A 20,925-nucleotide genomic window follows, 5' to 3' on the forward strand; every position below is an offset into this window, starting at 1 on the left:
GTCCGCAGGAGTTATTTACCAGTTTGCGAAGAGACTTCCTCCTTGTGTGTGTTGTGAGTGCATTTTCAATTTTACCGAGGGCTCTTTCTGCCTCCACTGGTACATCCCTGAGCTTCCTTCTTCAGTCTGTTCGCAGAGGAGCTACGGGAATGGCTTTTCCAATATCAAATCCCCCTTTCTTTCCTGATGTGCTCAGCTTGCTAAGTCCCTGTTTCCTTCCCCACGCCTTTCTGGGTTCAGTTGTGAATCCTTGTGTTTACGATGGTTCCAGTCTTATGCCTGAACGGGGTGGGTTTCTCGGCCTGGCTGGCAGGGCCTGGGGGGGTGGACTGGTGACCGGGCTCTGGTGGTCTGAGCCTGTGACCCCATCTGATGGGTTTTTATGGGGCCCCAGAAAGGAGCTCAGGGGGGTGGTCTGCACTGGGTCTGTGCAGGCGGCACAGGGTCCCAGGGCCGTTTGTCGGGAGGGGGCACTGTAGTCCCAGGAGAAAGTCACAGCCTAGAGACAGCACGGGGATGTCAGGGGGCACGGTCCACGGTTGGGGTCCCTCCCAGAATGGAGGTCTTGCTTCCAGAAAGGAGAGGGGAGCCTGAGACCCTGCAGAGTAAGAGGCGGGGCCCAGAGATGGGGGCCCCCATGAAGGGGGGTCACCTGTGTCCGGGGATGCCTGGATGTGGCCGGAGTCCGTGTGAGGTCAGTGGGCAGAGGGGGCAGGTGGGGGACCAGGGAGTGATCAGATGTGGTTGGGGGGAAAGGCTCCTGCAAGAACGCAATGGAGTCCCCAGAGCCACTGTCATAGAGGATCCCTGGTGTCCCCAAAGGCAGGGGAAGACAGGCCAGGCTCCCCGACTTGGCCAAGCCAGTGGTGTGGAGTGGGGTGTGGAACAGGGGTGCTGATGGGGTCTCTGATGGGGGTCAGGATCCCAAGGGAGACAGGGATCTGGGGCCCTGGGGGGGGGGTGGCTGGGACCTTGCATCAGTGCCCTGCCCCCAACCTGTCACCCCAGGCCCGGGAGCCTCACCACAGCTGACCCCATGGTGCACAACCCCATCAGTGGACCGGTGTCCTGGGCGCACTGCCGAGGTGGAAATGTTGGAGCTGCTGTTCGGGACGAGATCCCAGCCTGCAGTTTGCCCCGACGCTCCTTACCTGCAAGCTGGGCTCTAGGTTACGCAGACCCGAGGCTCACTGGGAGTCTTGACAGACAGACCACAGAAGACCGGTTCCTCCCAATCTGTGAGAAACACAACTTCAATGCAGCAATCACACAAGAAACAATGAATATGCCGTTGTGATGGTTTGGGCCGGCTCTGTCTAGACGGGCCCTGGCACACAGTAGGTCCTCAGCAAACAGATGAAGAGCAGTCCCCGCAGAATTACCGGATTGGAAGGCGGTTACACGGTGTTCCTGACCCTCTTTGGGAAGAGCTGCCGTGCGACCACTTGGGGCTGGAAAATAAGCTTTGGGGGATGAGGAGTGTGTTCGAAGCTTTGCATTAGAGACCTAACCTCCACCTCGTGTGTGTCGTCGGCAAAAGCACAGACAGATCCTAAACCTTGGTTTCTTTGTGCACAAGATGTTTTCAGAAATCATACGAATGAAATGCATAACCCGAAATTACTGTGATGGACTAGATGGGACGTTTCTCACTTCTAATTTCTTGATTTTGAAGCTCATTTGCTCCAGAAGCTTAGGTAGAATGCAGGTGGTTTGGGGCTGGCTACTTGCATTATTTTAATTGTTTTGAGCATGTTGTGTGGCCATGGCCCTTCCGTGGGTGCCATGGACTGAACTGTGTCCCCCCCCCCCCAAATTCATAAGTTAAAGTGCTAGTGCCCACTGTGATGGTATTTGGAGATGAGTCTTCGGGAGGTAATAGGGTTAAATGAAGTCATACGGGTGGGGCCTAATCAAATAGGGTTGGTGGCCTTATAAGAAGAGGATGAGAGAGACCTTCCCCTCTCTCCCTCCCCTCCTCCTGTGCTCTGGGGAAAGACCTGTGAGGACACAGCCCTCCACAAGCCAGGAAGAGGCTGTCACCAGAACTGGAACTCGGGCAGAACCTTGCTCTTGGACTTACAGCCTCCAGAAGTGTGAGAAAAATAGATTTCTGTTGTTTAGGGTCCCCGTTCCGCGGCGCTCTGTCCTGGCGGCCCAAGCAAACGAAGACAGTGCACGTGATGGCAAGCCCGCAGGTGACCCAGGCCGCCAGGAGGGTGGGGGCAGGGCGGCCACCGCACGCAGGCCTGCCCCGTGGCCATGGTGAGTAAGGTGGTTATCAGAACGTCAGACGCAGGCAAGTTCCTGAGGACACTGCCCCAGACACCCTGCCACTCCCCGCGACCCAGGGCCCCAGGCACATTCGGCCTTGCTGTTGTGTGCGTTGTGCACGGCACAACTCTGACAGGCGCACTCACGATTCTGCCCGCTGTGGGTGGCAGCCTAGCGTGCCGCAGCCCCGTCTGAAACCACACCTCAGTCAGAGGCAGAGAGGTCGTGGGGGCACCCGAGGGGGGGCACCGATGGACACGTGGTGTCCTCACCATCCTCAGGCACAGGCACCGCTGCCCCAGAGCCTTTTAGGAATCTGAAGCACAGGTCTGTTCACCCTCTAGCGCCCACAGATCCCGCCACACAGCGCTGTCAGGTCGCACCATTTCCGGGGCTTGCTTCCTTCTGACCGGGCCTCTCCTGCCCTTGTCCTTGGGCATCCTGTGGCCACCTCTGCAGCATACCATCTGAGGGACAGTCCCCAGCGCCGGCACTCACACCGGACCCATGAGTCCACACGATAATGCTCAGCTACCCTGCCCTTTGAAGTGCTTCCTGGATCTCAGAAGCAGCACCCTCCCCCGCCACCCCACCCCAGGAGAATTGCCGTGAGCTCTTAGGACAGGCTCTCGGTGAAAACCCCGGAGGGTGGAGTGGCCAGAGGGTCATCAGGCATCATAGCACATGCTGTTCTGGTGGGAATTTGGCCTTCCTGTGGAATGCAAGGGCACCATCTTCAAAGAGGACATTCTCCCTAAGGGTTTCACTCAAGAACCAGGAGAAAAGAACAGGGAAGGGTGTCTGGGCTAGGGGTGACCCCGATGTTGTCCAGCTGGCACTATCTCTGGGACAGGAGGCTTAGGATTCCTGGGGAGAGAAACAGACACGGGTGAGCTGGGAACAGCTCTCCAGCTCTCCTCAGCCCCCTGCACAAGGCCACCCTAGCAGCTAGTCACGTGCTCCCATCACAGATGAAGTGCTCAGCTCAGTCCGTTCCCCCTGCCCCTTGATCCTGGCCCTCCTCCCCTACCAAGGGTCCCTGGGCTACTGCAGAGGACCTTACAGCTGGAAAGTCCTCAAAGGACACCCAGTAAAGACTGAAGCCCTCTGCTGTATCTTCCCAAATAGCCACCCACCCATTTTGTGCTCAGCAGTCCAGCCAATTTACCCTGTTGGGCATGATTTGAATGCACTTTCTCTCTACCACACTACTGATGACCACCTCCCATCAGCCAGAAACCGGGGAGAGGACCCAAGGAATAAAGCCACCCAGCTCAGCACTGTCCAGCTCAAGCCTCCGGGCACCCGGACATATATTCTGGTGTTAGAAGATGCATGCATCTGTCCATCTGCCTATCAGCCCACCCATCTGTCCACCCACCCACCCGACTTCTCCTGAGTGCTCCTGTATGACAGGTACTATTTCAGGAAGGGGGGGTGCAGCCATGAGCCTTGTGGGCTTTGTGGAGCCCCTCACCCATGGAACAGACACTCCACGGATGGGCAATCAGCAAACAGACTGAGTGGATGATGTCGGAAGGCATAGAGGAAGACGACCGGGAGGGAGGGGAGTTGGGATGTCACAACCGTGAGCTGAGAGATCAGCTATGGGAAAAGGAGAAGGTGACATTGCAGCAAAGACGTTGGGAAGCAGAGGGGGTGTGCCAGGGGAGGTGCCCAAGAGGGCAGCTTGGAGGTCAGAGAGAGGCCTGAGTCCTGGGAGGACTGGGCCTTCCCACTGAACTGCAGGCTCCAACAGGAGAGCAGGACAGAGCAAGTGGGGGGGGGGGGGGCGCACAGGCAAGTGTGGGGGGGGTGCAGGCAATTGGGGGGGCGCAGGCAAGTGGCGGGGTGAAGGCAAGTGGGGGTGCAGGCAAGTGGGGGGGTGCAGGCAGGTGGAGGGCACAGGCAAGTGGGGGGTGCAGGCAGGTGGGGGGGCACAGGCAGGTGGGAGGGGTGCAGGCAAGTGGCGGGGTGAAGGCAAGTGGGGGGCGCAGGCAAGTGGCGGGGTGAAGGCAAGTGGGGGTGCAGGCAGGTGGGGGGGTGCAGGCAAGAGGAGGGGGTGCAGGCAAGAGGAGGGGGCACAGGCAAGAGGCCTTTGCAGCAGCCCGGTAGTGGCTGGACCTGCTTGCTGAGCAGTGGCTGGGCTTCCTTTGTATTTTGAAGGCAGGGCCCACAGGTGTACTGAGAGACTGAAGGAGTCAGGCCTGCGTCCTGGGTCTGGGGCAGGACAGCAGGAAGAAGGGGCTGCCCAGCGCTGAGGCCGCAGGGTGGGCTGGGGAAGGGAAGAAGGGGGGCATTCGCCTGGTCAAGTCTGAGGTGCCCATATAACCTATCGTGGATTACTGCTCAGGCAGGGGGGGCTGTGGCTAGTTGCCACTGGAGGCCAAGCCCTCAGGTAGAAAGGGCATTGGGGTCTGAGCCTCCCAGCTGGGCTCTGAGGGCCGGGGTGGAGGGTCCCTCGGGGAAGGAACAGGGCCACCATGCAGGGGGCAGGGCAGAACCACTTGGATCGGGCACCACCCCAGGTTTGGTGGGAGAGGACCTGGTTTCGGATGACTTGTTCCAACTGTTAGGAAATGCAGGTGCATATTGAAGACATAGCTCAAGGCTTGCGCCTGGCCCCCTTCTGGACCCTGGGGCCTCCAGTGGGGTCCACAAGCCCCAGGCCCTGCATCTCTGGATAAGCTTGGGGCCAATGTGCCCGCAGCTGCCCCAGGCAACTCGGGAGCGAGCTAACGCCACTGAGGGGCGCCCGAGACACCTGGAGCCCACCAAGCCCCCAGCCAAGCCCGCAGGGACCGGTCGCTGCCGCGATCCCCACCTCACCCCGCTCCGGGGAGGCGGCTGCTCGGAGTCGCGCGCCTGGACCTCCCGGCCCGCGCCCTCCAGCCCCTGGACAGGGACAGGGTGGAACGGGGAGGCGCGCGGGCCACAGAGGAGGGAAATAGAGGGGCCCCGCTCGCGGGAGTTCGGAGAGGAGGTCAGGGGGACGAGTCGGCCCGGGTGGGCGTGTGCAGGCTGGGCTGGCGTGCCAGGAGCGTGCGACGGTGTCCGTGCTCGCGTGCGCGCAGCGGGGGCGGGAAGGCCCCGCCCCGGGGCGGGAGGGGGCTGCTGGATTAAAGGCCACCGTGGCGGGCGGGGACCAGGACAGGAGCCCGCACCCGGCGAGCGCTTGGCTCCGCGCCGCCCTGAGAGAGTCCCTGGAGGGGGCGGGGGGCGCGCCCCGCACGTCTACCCGTCCGGGAGCAGCAGGACCCACACGACATGCGCGTCCGGAACGGGCGCTGAACGGTGGCGGCGATGTCGGGGCGCGGGGCTCCGGGCCCCAGGTGCGGGCTGCTGCTGGCGCTGCTGCTGGCGCTGGGCGCGCTGCCGCGGGCGCGGGGCGTCGAGGAGCAGTCTGGGGGCGCGAGCCAAGGCTTTCAGGTGGTCAGCTTCAAGTGGCACCACGTCAAGGACCCGTACATCATCGCGCTGTGGATCCTCGTGGCCAGCCTGGCCAAGATCGGTAAGAAGCCGGGGGTCCCGGCCCCGCCGCGACTTCCTCCCGCGCTTGTCCCCGCCGGGTCGCGGGGTGGGGCGGGGCGGGGGGCTGTCTGCGCGACCCCGCCCGCGAGTACTGAGCTGTGCTCCCGCGTTCGCGCTCCTGCGCCGGCTCCGCAGTCTCCCTGGCCCAGCGGCAGCCACCCCGCGGTCGGGCCTGGGGAGCGCCCCGTCGGCCCCACGTAGGCAGGCCCGCGGGTCAGGCGGGGCGAGGCGGGGACCGCGAGCCTGGCCGGGCCCGCAGCGGCCACGCTGGTCGCCGAGAGCGACCTGATGATCCCCGCCAGGCGCGCGCAGTCCCGGGGCCTGGGGTCTCGCGGTCGGGGCTCCCTTGTGCCGCACCCCGGCCTGGATCCGCGAGCTCCCTCGGCCAGGGGTTGTGTGTGTCGGGCTCGTCCAGCGGTTTCGTGCGGGGAAGCAGCGCGAGCTCTTGCCATCGAGCCCTGGGGTGACCGGCGGCTCCCAGGGCAAAGGAAAGTGGGGCCGCTCGAGATTCAACCCGGCAACATCCTATTTGCAGGAGCGATTTTTCCGTTGACAGTGCTTCTCCTCCCAAACCCCTGGTCTGTGGGATTTCTCACAACTCGCTTCAGTGAGCCAGCAGGGGGGGGGGGGGGGGCTGCTGGTCGCTCCCGGCCAAGGTGACAGGAAGGTCAGCTTCTTAAAAGCTCATGGGGACCAAAGTTTCAACGCGTTGGGCACGGGCAGGGAGGGTCTGGGGAGGCGGTGGACGCGCCGCCGGTAACTGACTGGGCGGAGTCAGGGGAGAGGACACCGCCCCAGGGATCAGCGGGAGGCTGGGATTTGGGAGTGGGGAGGGGCAGGAGAGGGGAGAGGGCTCTCCAGGGCCTTGGGCTCTGACCTTTTCAGCCGGCCGGAGCGTCGCGTCGTGGGCTCTGGGGACAGCCTGCGACAGAATTTGAACCTGGGGTTTGGATGCCTGGAGGGCGGGAAGCACTGGGTTCCCCTGGTGCCCACCCACCGGCCGGCCGCCTCCCTGCCCTTCCCTGTCTGCTTTCTGCTTCTTGAGGGCACTGTCCATCCCTCTGCCTCCTCCTGTTTTCTCAGGCATCTCTTCCCTGGCCCTGGCTGCCCGGTCTGGTGCTCACTCTGTCCCACGCTGGGCTTTCTGGGATACCGGAGTAAACCTGAGCACCAAGGTCTCATCCGTGTGTCTCCTCCGGACACCCCTGCTGGGGGCAAAGGACGCTGGCCGCTTTCTACCGGTCATCTACTGGACAGGTCCAGTCCCGGGCCGGGGCTCTGAGAGGCCTGTCCTCACTAACACTCACACTGCCTGCACCACCACCGCCCACCCCTCCCCCCCCCAGGAACTGACCGTTTCTGGGGCTGAGTGGGGGCTCTTGTCCTCTGCCACCTTTTCTCTTCTGTGAAACCACCACCATAAAGATGACAATGTGTGCGGGGTGAACCCGTGACAGTCTGGGGAGCCACACAGGGACATGGAACACCCTTGTTTCCTGAAGCAAATGCTTTCTTTGCAAAGCTGGGGCTTCCCCGAGTCCAGCCGTGGCATCTGACATTCCAGTGACAGCCGCCCGCCCAAGCTGCCAGTGGCCCTGAGGGGAGGCTGCCGGGAAAGGTCTCACTGACCAGAGTATTGGCCCCAGGAGTTCGTCACTCACCTGGGAAGAGCTGTGGACCTGTGAGTCTCCAGCGCGGCCAGACTTGTCCTGAGGGGGACCTCTCCAGGGCAGGGTGGCCACCCGCTCCAGCCAGTTCTGTTTCACCGTCAGAGCAAAGCCCAGAGTTCGTTTTCCTGCCCACACTCACTTAAAAGGGCTTGTTGTGCGAGCACCACATGCTCATCCCATTGTTGTCTGGGATTGCTGACCCCCCTTGAAGGGGGAACAGTCAAGCCTGGAGACCAGGGGTTCTAAGGACAACATGGAAAGGACCCCAAGGGAAGGCCTGTGGGGCTGACCCAGCCTCCCCCCTTCAGGGCCGTCCTGCTCTGGGCCAAGCCATGCCCCGGCCCTGCCCACACCATCCGTCCCTCGGGCTCAACCCCTTAGTCCTGTAGCCTGGAATCTGCTGCACTGACCCTGCCCAGGTCCCCAAGGCCCTCCTGGTGGCTCAGGATGGTCCTCGGGTGACCCCCACCTCGGCCCTTTCCTTTGCAGTCCCCCAAGCCCCTCCACTCTGTCCCTTTGCCCATAGTCCCTCAGACATCGTTTCTCCATCCACCTTGGGACCCCACCCCCTGCTGCCTCTGGCCTTCCAGGGCTCAACATCCAAACCAAATCTTAGCAAACAAGCCGGCCCTACAAAGCAAGATCTACATCAAAGAAAGCGGTCACCTCACCTCAGTGGCCTGCACTCACTCTTGACCAGATCCACTGAGCTCCAGCTCCACCTCCTCCCTGGTCAGGACCCCCACCCACCCCACCCCCATGATCCATTGTTCTCTGCAGAGAGAAGCAGAGACCTAACCTGGTCCATGGTTATACCCCAGGGGTTCCCCAACGACGGGCCCACCTCCCTGCCCTGTGGCATCCCCCACTTCCCGACCCACATACCTGGCCCCAGATCAGGACGTCACCCAGGCCCCTCCCCGTGCAGCCAGCACCTGCGCACAAGCCCCACAGAGCACTCCTAGCCACGCCTTCATATGCATCCAGGTTGGGACCCGAGGCCGAGGCCGTGTGGTGGTGTGTCCAGCGTGTGCACGGATGAGGGCGAGCTTTGGGTCCCAGCGTCCTCCCTTCTTGACTCCGCAGTCCAGGGCTCATGTTCATGAGATTCTCAGGCCCCTTTGGTCATTGGAAACGGTCAGGCTATTTCGATCTCAAGGTGCAGGAGCAGGAGAAGAGAGGGGTTTCTACTGATTTCCAAGCATTTGCCAAATGTCTTACCAATGGTTCCAGGTGCTTATTTTAGTTTCGGTCAGATTTCTTCCAGCCACGGGTGGTCAGGGCAACAGGGTGAGGGGGCCTGGAACAGACAGGACAACTAGGTGCGGGGACCTGGAACAGACAGGACAATTAGGTGCGGGGACGAGGGACAAAGCAATAATTCATGCCAATGTTTTGAGGCAGCTGCTCCCCTCAAGCAGCTTTGGCCAGAGGACAGGGTCATGGCCACCAGAAAGCTGGCCCAGAAATCTGTGGGCCAGGAGTCTGTGGGCCCAGGAGTCTGTGGCTGCTGAGGTCACAGACCCACAACCCCTAAGACCCCATGTCTGGGGCTCAGCAAAGGACTTACTGTTTGCATCTGGACCTCCAGGGGCCCCCTGCCCATAGCTGCATCTTTAGGAAATTCAGAAGGGGAGTAGGGTGCCACTGAGGCCAGGGAGCCCATGCACAGGTGAGGCCTGCAGGGCCAGAGAGGTTGAGGGACCCACTGCAGCGGGACAGTGTCTGCCCCTGGGTGGGGGGTGATTCCCTCCTCTGGACCTCTGGGGGGGGGGCTGAGCCTGCAAAGGCCCAGGGTCTTGCTGGGCCTTTTCCCCTTAACTGCATTCTCTCTCCTCAGACCTTCCTTGGAGCCCAAAGGCTGGGCCAGCACAAGGCCCACGTTGGCCATGCATAGGTCGTGAGGCAGCAGAGCATGGGGTAGAGGGCCCGCTTGGGTGGTGGGGATCCAGGTGGCTTCGGGAGACAGAGCTCTGGAGTTGCCACCAGGAAAGGTGCCTTCTGGAGGAAGAGGCAGGTTAGAATGTTGGAGGCCAGAGGGGAGGCCAGAGGGAGGCAGAGGCGAGGCTGGAGGAGGCCAGCCCAGCACAGCCAGACCCTGGAGAACTTTGATCCCTGCCCGGGTGAATTGGACAGACCTGGGCCCTCATGATTGCCTTGGCTGTAGGTCAGAGAAGGGACATTGGCGAGGGGGGCGGGCACCAGAGGAGACCCTGGGGAAGGGGCAGTTGTAGGTTGGCTGGGTCCATGTATTCCCAAGCATTAGGTAGGGGCTATTTCAGCGGGCAGGTGTGGCTCAGGCATCCAGCTGACAGCCGGGTGGGTCCAGGGCAAAAGGTGGGCAGTGAGTCGGGTCAGGGAGGAGCTTCCCGAGGGGGTCGGGACCCTGCCGGTGAGGAGGCGGGCCTGAGCCATGAGACCCCTGGACAGGACGGGCTACGCTTGTAGCGGCCGAGGTGAGGGGCAGTGTTGGTGTGGGTGGGCCAGTGAGAAACCCAGTTTGAGGCCCTCCGAAGGTGCAGTTCGCGGTGTGCGGGGGCCGGAGGCCAGGGGCCCCTGACTCTGGCTGGCTGGGAGGTGGTGGCCTCACCCTCTGAGCCTGAGAATCTGTGCTGTCTATGCCATGGCCTCTCCTGGGAAAGGGGGCGGCCTGGGCTCACATCCCACCCACTCAAACCTGGCAGAAACACCCCCAGGAGGACCCCAGTGGCTGATGGGGCCGTCTGGCTTCGAGGGCTGGAGGCTCAGGGGTGGTGGCAAGTCGTCTCTCCTGGTCCCTGTACCTCCAGCACGCTTGAGGCTTTGCAAGCCCTCCCCTCGATGTGATGCCTCCCTCTTCACTCCTGGTCTTGGGGGAAGAGACCCTGGGGGGGGGGGTCTTTCATAACCGGTGCGAAGACCAGGGCCTGCTGTACGGCGTCCACAGCCTCCGACCCATGTCGAGCCTCCACAGGAAGTTCTTCTTCCCAGTTATGCTCCAGCTGGAGCGCAGCCCTGGGATCATGCCTTCCGATACGCTAGCTGCTGGCTCATCGATCCAGTTTCTTGGGCCTCAGGGCCCCATGTTCCTGGCCCCAATTCTCGTTGCTTCCAAAGTGCTTTTCCTGCCGTTACGATTTCACCCTTGAGTGGGGGCCCTTACGCCGCAGGCCTGGGAAGTCCCTGGGTATCCACCCACATACTCCGTTGTCTTGCCCAGGCACCTGGGGAGCCGGGGCCACTGGCCCAGACACCCCGCCTGATCCACTGTTTCTCTGAGGTACAGCCACAGGGGCTGGGCCTCTGCCCCAGGCACATGCCCAGGCTGTGGGGGAAGCCAGGGGGTGGTATTTACCTCCTGGGGTTAAAACCAGAAGCTTATGGGTTTTACTTCAGGTGCTCTGGTCCTAGGACCAGGAGCCCCTGGGGCTGAGCCTCACCCTTGTCCTACTCTCTCCTGTGGGTTCCTGGGCGCTCTCCATCATGCTCTCCTGCCTGCCTCCACTAAATTTGCCTTGCTCCTCTCAGAGGAATGCATGAGGGAATCTGGAAAAGGAGGAAGGGCAGGGCAGGTGCCATCCTCCCAGCGGTAGATGAGCCAGTGGGCCCTAGTGGACCCCAGTCCTGGCAGGACCCAGTAAGGGGGCCTGGAGTCGAGACCCATCATCCAAAGCCTGGAACCAAGGGCCCTCCCAAGAGCCTCTACCAGATGGAGGTGTAGAGTCTCACTTTTCAGGAACTGCCCATGGGGGAATTAGCCCCAGGCTGTAAAGCAATCCATGGGCATTTGGAGCTAAGGTATAACACTGAAATATTCCAAGGAAAGAGGGGCAAAGGTTGGGAAGTGCTGATAGCATCCAGTCCTGCTTGCTCATGGAAGGGACTCCCCAGAAAGGCTCTGCCTGGGCCAACTTCCTGTAAGCAGAGAGGTTCTTGGCCTTATTCCCAAGGCACCAAGCCCCTTTGCGGGGGTCTGGACCGTGGTCAGGGGAGTGCATGGTGCTCTGTGATCTAGTCGCAGACCTGTCTCTGTGCCCTCCTGACCTGTCCCTCACTCAGCCTTGCACTTGGTTTCTCCGCACATGTGTCAGGACACCCCCCTCCCCAGTTCTTGCCCCTCGAGGATGGGGCTGCGGGTTCCTCTATGTCCACATGGGTTGGAGGAGAGTTTTCCTGTCACACAGGCCAGGCTCCTGAGCCGGGGGCTGAAGCTTGCGTTCCCACCCACGCCCACACACCGTCCCCCAGTGTCCGAAGCCCTGCTGATATCGAGTTTTACCTGGAGGGGTGGCCGGGGCGGATGAGGGACGGGGCTCTGCTCTCTGCCACCTGCCCTGCCTTGGCACCTGCTCACGGCTGCCTTCAGAGAAGGCCCCTCTGGCTCCTCCTGGCTGGGTCCTGGGACAGGCCTGTTCCCAGGAGCACAGGGCCCATGGCTCTGGCCACTGTCAGGCATCGGGTCCGAGTCTCCAGGTCTTGGGTGCTTGGCTAGGTTTGAACAGAGCCTGCTCAACCAGCCTCTCCGCCCCGGAGCCCGGACCGGGTGGTTTCCTGCCTGGGCCGTGGGCAGCACAGTTGGGGTCCCTGTCCCCGGCACCTTCCCTGGGCGGGTCTCTGCTCCCACCCTGTGCCCACGCCTTCCCTCCTATCCTGCCTCCCAGCCCTCCCTCCTGACCTTCCCTGCCTCTCCTTTCCCATCTTCTGTCTTCTCTCTCTGCTCAGGCCAGGGAAGAAGGGGTGCTGAGTGAACCCAGGTGCTGCGGGGGCCCCTCCCCACCCCGGCCCTGCCTGCAGAGCCTGTGGGACTGGAGGATGACAAGCTCAGGGGCCCCTGGGCTGGGGGGCAGGTATCCCATTAGTGAAGGCGGAGGGGCTGGTGGGGCCACAGAGGCCCCAAGAGCGGTTGGGACAGGAGCGGGATGGCCCGATGGGTGTGTGGTGGCTTCCATCCTGGCTGTGGCCCTGGCATGTGTGGCTCCCCTAGATTCCAGTGAAAACCCAGACTCCACCTGGTCACGCAAGCTACCTGGCACCTGTCCTGCCTTCCAGCTCACCCCCGCGCCTGAAGCCCCCACCCAGTTCTTTGGTTCAGCCAGGTCAGCGCTGTGAAGGCAGGCACTGTGTCCGGCTCGTGCCGCGTCCTCAGTGCCCGGCACCCCGCCTGCCCATCTGCGTGGCTGAGAGAAGGAACGCAGCCCTGAAGGCCGGCTTCCCGTTTGTAAGTTTTGCCCAGACCATCCAGGCTCTGGGCCTGGGAAGAGACTCCTTACCTGAATTCCTCCCCCGAGTTGCCACACAGCCTTCTGAGAACACCACGCCCGTGGAGGCGGGCAGACCGTGGACAAGCACTGCCAGCGTCTGCTCAGGGCACGGAGGGCGCGTCGGGGCTCAGGGTGGGGAGCTTCTCGGCCCACACGGTGCTCACCTGGGCAGGCTGGATCCCCAGAGGAGGTTGCACCCCGCCTGCACTAACGCACACTCCCCCACCAGCTGACAGCTGCTGCCAGTTCACCCCCAGTCACGCCTTCCGGAACAGGACAGAGCAAATCCGCTGGGTCACGATGCGCGGGCTCCAGGGACACAGGGGTCTGCGTGGGTGCCAGTGCCCTCACGCTCCTGCGCTGAGCCTGGGACTTGGGTCCCGGGCGGGTCAATTCCATCAGCACAGCAACAACTTTTGGGGGGCATAACTGGTCTGATTTCCTTTATTGATGCAATCTTGAAATCCTTGATTTTTAGCAGCTGCAGCCCTGGCTGCCGGACGAGGCCCCCTCAGTTTAGTGCTCACTTGACAAACGTCAGGATGTGGTACCAACAGAGCAGCCCCAGACCCCCCAACAAGTGCAGGTTCCTGTGGGGGACAGACGGATGACATCATGGCACAGGATAAATGGTGTCATGTGCTATAGTGAAAAACGAATGAGGAGAGGCGGACAGTGCAGGCAGAGGAGAACCAGCCCCGTAACGAAAGCATTTTCAGGAGTGGATCAACCAGTGCAAAGGCCCTGAGGTGGGCATGTGTAGGTGTGTCTGAAGAGCAGCAGGGGGCGGGCGGGGGGAAGCCAGCCAGTGGGGTGTGGACGGTGAGCTCAGAGGGGCCAGCAAGGCAGCCAGTCACAAGCGTCACAGGGAAGAGGGGCCGCCGAGGCTTCTGAGCGGACTTGTGCTTGGCTCCACCGAGAGCGACAAGGCTGCAGGGAGGGAGGGGTGGCAGCAGCTCAGAGCTGTCACCTCACGAGCTGGGCCTTCCCTGGGGCATTTGTAATGCTGGCACAACCCCTCTCATTTTATAAGGCTCTTCCCATAAACATGTGCAGAATAAACGAGTCAGAAACCATCCATATGCGCTCGGGTCTGATCAGAGGTTAAGGTCACAGCCTGCACCTGTGAGGGTCCGTGATGTCTTGGGCACCGAAGGGCCCTGGCCAGGCCGTTCTGCTTTGGCCCCAGCGCCTCCAGTGTCCCAGAGGGCACAGGACTGGCGGGCGGGTCAGGTGCAAGGAGGCTGAGGGTGCGCGATGCTGCCCCACCTGACCCCCACCGCCCATTGCCCGCCAGGGCCCTGTGTCTTTATGGCAATGACGGGTGGTGTCTGCACAGGCGAGGGCCATGCTGGCCACCCTCCAGGTCGTGCAAGGTGCCCCAGCTGGGCCAGGGACCTGGGGCTTAGCCTCACACGGGCCTTCCCTCGGAGCTCACTGCGTCTCAAGTCCACATCTACAAGCCAAGCTTTCATCCATCCGCTCTGGAAAGAAGTGAGAGCCCCGTGCTTCGCTGGACACATAGGGTCAGAGTCCGGGCTATAGACTTCCCATCTGAGGGGCAGCGGGGATGAGCTACGCAGGACGGGAGGGGGCCAGCTGGAGTGAGCGGGGTTGGGAGCAAGTGGTCCAGGTGAAGGCAGCAGCCCGGGGGGCCCAGGTGGGGGTTGAGGCCACTGGGCTAACGGTGGAGTCTGGGGGTCTGTGGACGGATGTGGCCTTGGCAAGCAGATCGGCTCTGGGAGGCATCCTGTGAGCCCCTCGCTGGGACTTCCAGCCTCTGGGGGCAGGGTCAGCCCTGTGCTCAGGAGGAAGGGTGCAGGACTGTGGGGGGAAGGGCCGAGTTCTGTTTCTTCCTTTCCTGGGTGAATCAGGAAGCCTCTGAATTCACCACCCGCAGAGCTATCATGCTAAAGTCCAACCGTGGGGCGCTCTCAGCCGGGGAAGGGTTTCTTGCAAAGGCAAAATAGGAAGTTGCAAATGCCTGGTTCTGGCAGCTTGTAGAACAACATACAGGGTGGAAAACCACCAGCTCCTGGGGGTTCCGTTTCTTCTTGGGTTTAACAAGCCCCGGAGCTTGGGGTACAGTGGACGTGGGCCTCCCACCCGGCCACCTACTTTCCCTTAGAACGCAGCCCTCACACGCTGGGTGCTCGGTGCAGCTCACCTTTGGCCCGCCAGCTAGACGTGGACCCGAACAGGGCAGCCCCACAGGAGGACCACACGTGTGCACTCACTTGGTGTCCATATGCGTGTGTGCACTGCTCCTGTGTGCTGGCTCGTACAAGGTGGAGGGTGGCAGCCTGTGGCTGACGATCGTGTTCCCCACGAGGCGGTGGGCTCGAGGCTGCTTGCTCCTGGGGTCCTGTGGTACCACGTACACCTCTGTAGCATCCACACTCCCTGTGGGGGCTCGGGGAGGAGTGGGCAGACATGGCAGGTGCTCAGGGGGCATTTGGTGAATGATCAAGTTATTGTCGCCACCCCCCATGTCCGAGGGAGTGTCCCCATATGGACTGTCAAACGCTGGACAGAGTCCCAAGGGAGGCTCCTTGCCCAAACCCGACAGAAGCAGCTGGGCTTCCAGGGGGTGGGCTGGGGAAGATCCTGGGGTAGAGGAGGGGGCCGAAGCCGCCTCTTGGCCACCCCAGCGGAAGCGGCCCCCCCAAGAGCTGTGTCTTGGGGCCACAGAGGCCTTTGCAGCAGGCCCCTGGAGCAGGCCTGGGAACAGGTGTGGTCAACACCAGGGCTAGGGCAGCCGCAGCCCCCATCCTATACTTCACAAAGGCCAATTCGGAGGCCAGACTCCCCAGAAGTCAGCTAGTGTCGCCCTGTGTGCTCAGTGACAGCAGAAACTGCATAAGCGGGCAGGGTGCAGTGGTGAAGTGGGCCGTGCCTCCGCGTGGGGTGCTGCCGTCCTTCCCGCGACCTGTGGCGGCACAGCCTTCATTCTGGTCCTTTAGCGGAGGATCGGGAAGGGGACCAGCTGCCTGTGTGACCCAGGCTGGGCCAGCCTCAGGCCTCGGTCTCTCACAGGCGGCTGAGGAGCTCGGAGGCATCAGTGAGCTCGGTCCAGCTCGGTCCCCCAGGGCTGGCTCCAAACAGCTCGAACCAGGGCCTCCGGGGGCTGGGCCGCGGCCAGGATCCAAGCTCAAGGGTGTCCAGGGTGGGAAGCAGCGGGGAGGCGACGGTCACCATTCCCGCACAGCCACTGCCCAGCCAGGCTCCTGGCGGCTGGCCACGTCACACATCCGTGGGCAACCCCACGGGACTCCAGGGCCCTCCCGGGCCTCCCGACCCCTGCCTGGTCGGTTGCTGCATCTGGGGGATGCCTGCGGCCTTGCAGTGGGCTAGCTGCCCTCCTCTCCAGCAACCTGGCCTCCTCAGCAGGGACGTGGCTGACCACATTTCCCTCAGATGTGGCTGCAGAGCGGAGGTTAGCAGGTGCGGCGCGCAGATGCATGCAGGGTCCTGCAAAGGTGCCCGGGGGACGTTCTGTGGCCTGGGCGGTCCCAGCAGGGGGCCCGGCCATAATAACAGGCCCACTGACACCAGCTGCGTGAAAGCGAAAATGCAAAGACAGCCACACGGCAGCTACAGACGCCTGTGTCCAAGACGGCAGGTGAGAGCCAGGACCCAGCTCTGGGGGCCCGTGTCCTCCCACAAGCGGCAAGCATGGGACTCGGCAGTCCTGCCCCCACACGCCCGCTGCCTGCAGGCTCCTGGTGCCGCCCTGTCCCTGGGGTGGGAATGATTTTGTGGCTTCATCCTGGTGGGTGCTGGCTTGTACCCACCAAGTGTAGCTGGAGAGGGTGTTCTGTGGATTCGGCCAGGCCTGCGAGGGAAGCCCGTGTCGGCCCCTCACCCGTGTGCCTCAGACCGCGGCCACCAGTGTGCCTTTTCTTCCTCCTCCTTTTCCCCTCCCCCAGTGCAGTGTGGCTAGGATTGGGGTGGGGGTCACCTGACCGCCATTTACAAAATACAGTTACTGACCAGAGCAGGGGCCGGGGGTCCAGGTGTGGGCAGGTCTCAGCACAGCCCTTCCCGTGCACCTTCCCCCCCAGAGCTTGCGTTTCTGGGGGTGAACCGGAGAAGGAAGGCGGTTGGAAGTTTCTGAGAAGGCCCCCAGTGTCGAGGGTACAGCCTCTGTTGTCAAAATCCTTTACTCATTAACTCAAAAACGCCAAGAACATTCCGACGGCTGGGGTGCCTTCAGCCCTGGGCCGGCGTGAGCCTTGGCCTGTGCCCTGCATTTTGGGACCCCAAAGCCTGGAGGAGCATGTCTTTGCCCAACACCCGCTCTGGCTCACCTGAGGTGCCCCACGAGAGGCATTGGCAGATGTGGGATGGGCGCGTGTGGCTGGCCGCCCAGGGACAAGGATGGGCCCTTCCCAACCCCCGCCCCCTGACCATGGTGTCCAGGGCCGGGAAAGCTGACCCCCGTGCCTAGCGCTCCGGGACCCTCTTCCCACCCCCCATCCCACCACAGAGTCCTCCAGTGGCACAGCGGGTGGAGACTACCGGGATTTGCCTCTGCACCTCCCCCTCCCCAGGCCCCCACCTTGCCCTCAGGGCACCGGGCCCTGAGGCCCCTGCAGCTGGCTTTCGGTGTAGAATCCTGGTTTTCTTGTGGCCTGAAGATTAGTTGAGTGTCACGAGCTGCGTGAAGCTGGGGAAGCGTTATCTGTCCCCGAAGAACAATGGTGCCTTCCCAAGCCAGGGGCTGGCGGGCCACTCCTCAGACCATGGCCGGGAGCCAGCACGGAGCCCATCGGATTCTCGGAAGTAGACTGGACACAGCGTGGTGGTGTCTGCTCCCAGGAGAGGAGCAGGAAGGAGGTTCTGTCCTGGGGTGGCTGAGGGCAGGCAGCCTGTGAGCTGAGCGGGGCCAGCACGTTCCGCCCCGGCCTCCTGCACCAGCCCACAGGGCCACGCTGTGCTGTGTTCGGCCTAAATCCACATGCCGGGCCCCAGCGCCTATCTGTGGGAAGCGGGGGTGAGTTCTCTGCTTTCCCAGAGACAAGGTCTTCCTCCCTGGCGTCCTGTGCCTTCATCAAGGGGAGCAGGGGAGGGTCTGTGGTCCTCAGGCAGCCTGGCAGGAGCTGACTGTCCCGCCCACCAGGGCTGCAAGAGGAGGCCACACGGGGCCCACGGAGGGTGTTTGTGGGTGCCGTGATGGAGGTGTGAGCGTGCCCTGGTGAGGACACGCGGGCCACAGCACCCTCAGAAACCTTGGAACCGTCCCCTCCCGTGGAGCTCCTGTCCTGGGAGGGCCACGCGTCAGGCTGTTTCCCGGGAGCCTCTGTCCCAGCAGGGAGGGGACGGGGGCGGGGCGTGCAGGGGCCTGCGGCGCGCGCCCCGGCAGGCCATGTGGCTGCGTGGCCGTGTGGCCCCAGGCAAACCTTCCCCTCAGAGAGGCTCTCGCCTGACCCGTCACGAGGAGCGTGCAGCTGTCCGCTGAGGCCAGCTTCAAGGTAGACCTGAAGCCCCAGCCTGCACCACACTGCACGGGCGTCGCATGGGCCTGGCTCTGCCACAAGCTTTGCCACGTCACGTGGTTCCTGGGGGGGGTGCTTCTCCCGCCCGCCTGCCCGCACTTGCTCACACAGCTCACACCCACGTGTGCTCACACCTGCACCCTGCACACCCACTCGTGCCCTCTCCTGGCACCTGGCCTCCTCGCTGCCCCTGCCTCACACACTAGGAAAGCTCCGGGCACCGTGGCGCCCTCCGCCCTGTGCCACCCTGGCAGCCAGAACCCCACACCGCACCACCCCAGTCTGGAGCTGCCCCTTCCCCGTGGGTGGCAATAAACCCTTTTCGGTGAAACTGAACAAACTTGGTTTTGTTCAGACGAAACCTGGCAGCATGCGAGCGCAGGAGAGTCACGACAGACCGCTCCCCGGCCGCCGGCACAAAACCGCAGGCCGCTCACCCCCGGTTGTCCCTCGGGGCGAGGAGCAAGGGTGTTTCCTGGCCTACCCACCTCCCTCCCTCGTCCCTAAAACACCGTCACGTCACCTCCGTCCCGGGCCTGGCCTCCCAAGCCTACCTCACAGCGCAAAGAAATCCCCCACACCTCAGCAATGCTGATTTTCAAAAATTAATAGACCTAATTTTTTAGTGAAGGTGAAAATGTACGCAATAATTGAACAGGTGGCACAGAGAGTTCCCCATACCCACCGGCTCCCCCTCCCCCCCTCCCCAACCCCCAGTGTCCCTATTGTTGGCATCTTACATTGCTGTGATATATTTGTTGCAGTTAATGAGCCAATATTGATGTATCCTTATTAACTGAAGCCCATGGTTTACATCGCGGTTTGCTCTTGTGTTATGTATCTTACAGGTTTGAACAAATGTGTCATGACGTGTATCTATCATTATAGGAACATACAGAGTATTTTCCGTGCCCTAAAAATCCTCTGTGCTCCACCTATCCCTCCCTTCCCCCATCACCTGGCCACCACTGATCTTTTTACTGCCTCCGTAGTCCCTGCCTTTTCCAGAGTGTCGTAGAGTTGGAATGCTGCTGTATGAGGATTCCAGGAGGTAGCCTTTTCAGATGGATTTCTTGCCCTTAGCAACGTGCATCGAAGATTCGTCCACGGATCTTCCTATCTCGATGGCTCGTTTATTTTAGCGCTGAATGACACTCCACTGTGTATGGAGCACGGCTTCGTGATCCATCCAGCTACTGAAGAACAATCTGGCAAGTACGAGTAAAGCTGCTGGAAACATCCATTTTCAGGCTCTTGTATGGACATAAGGCTTCAACTCCTCTGTGTAAACACCAAGGAGACGATTGTTGGGTCGTACGGTGAAGGTATGTTTAGTTTTGCAAGAAACCGCCAAACTGTCTTCCAAAGTGGCTGCACCGTTTTGCATTCCCACCAGCGAGAATCTCCAGTCGTCTGTGTTGTGGATTTTAATAATTCTAATAGATGTCTAGTGGTACCTTGTTGTTTTAATCTGCAATCCCCTAATGACGTATGATATTGAGCTACGTTTCCACGTGCATATCTTCTTTGGTGAGGTGTCTCTTTAGGCTTTTGGCCCATTTTTAAATTGGATTGTTTGTTTTCTTACTGAGATTTGAGTTCTTCGTGTGTGTGGGACACAAATCCTTTATCAGGTACATGTTTTGCAAATATTTTCTCCCCGCTGTGGCTTGTTTTCTTGCTCTGTTGACGTGGTCTTTCTCAGGCAGGTCGTTCATTTCAGTGAGGTCGGGCTTCCCTCTTTCAGGGATCGTGCTGGATCTAAGAAGTCATCACCAAACCCAGCTAGGTTTTCTGTCCCACGATCTTCCAGGAGACGTATAGTTCTGCATTTTACTTGTAGGTCTCTATCCGTTGAGAGTTCATAGTGGTGAAGGCTGTAAGGTCTGTGTCCGGACTCATTTTTCTTCACGGGGACGTCCCGCCGTCCCGGCAGTTGCCGAGGGGACCACTTTTGTTCGACCGTGTTACCCGTGCCCCTTCGTCAAAGACCGTGACTGTGCTCACATGCGTCTGTTTCTGGGCCCTCTGTTCCGCTCGTCCGTCCTTTCAGCGATCACCGTGGTCTCACCTGAGTCTTGAAGTCGGGAAGTGTCAGTCCTCGAATGTTCTTCAAGGTCGTGCTGGCTGCTCTGGGTTTTTTGCCTCCGTATGATAAAGTAACAGGCTGGGATTTTTTATTGGGATCGCATTGTGTCCGTGGATCGTGCCAGGAAGAACTCGCCGCGTGACCGTGCTGAGTCTTGTCATTCGTGCACATGGACTATCTCGCCATTTATATGGGTTTTCTTTGATTTCTTCGTCCAAGTTTGCAAGTTTTCATGTAGGTTCTGTACATATTTTGTTAGATGTCTACCTAAGATTTTTTTTTGCTTTTTGGTTATTTTTCTTTTTTTGGTGTTGATGTAAATGGTGTCATGGTTTACATTTCGAATTCCATACCTTTATTGCTGGTTTATGGGAAAGTGATGGACTTTGTATACCCTGAAGTCTTCCATCACTTTCTGGGATTTTCTGCACAGACATCATCTAGGACTCGTTCTGCCCCTGCCCCTGCCCCTGCCCCTCCCTGCCCAGGGGGCCAGCCGCCTTGCCTTGTGTGCCTGGCTTTGCTAGCACACGTGTTAGGCTATCTTGGCCAGGACCATTCATGTGGGTGCACAAGGCGGGAAGGGGTTGTGATATGACTCACCAGCTGTGGGTCTCTGGCCA

At 61.1% G+C, this 20,925-nt stretch overlaps 1 protein-coding gene across 2 annotated transcripts in view; it reads left to right on the top strand.

Moving 5' to 3' along the window:
* The first annotated feature begins 5,394 nt into the window (after positions 1-5,394).
* SLC9A3 (solute carrier family 9 member A3) overlaps positions 5,395-20,925 on the top strand; it is a 40,885-nt gene continuing 25,354 nt past the window's right edge. For both annotated transcript variants that reach the window (XM_043601947.1, XM_043601958.1), the window contains exon 1: positions 5,395-5,785. In XM_043601947.1, coding sequence (XP_043457882.1) covers positions 5,578-5,785 — 208 coding nt within the window. In that variant the 5' untranslated portion in view covers positions 5,395-5,577. The remainder of the gene's footprint in view (positions 5,786-20,925) is intronic.

Source organism: Prionailurus bengalensis, chromosome A1, assembly GCF_016509475.1.
Source record: "Prionailurus bengalensis isolate Pbe53 chromosome A1, Fcat_Pben_1.1_paternal_pri, whole genome shotgun sequence".
Taxonomy (NCBI): Eukaryota; Metazoa; Chordata; class Mammalia; order Carnivora; family Felidae; genus Prionailurus; species Prionailurus bengalensis.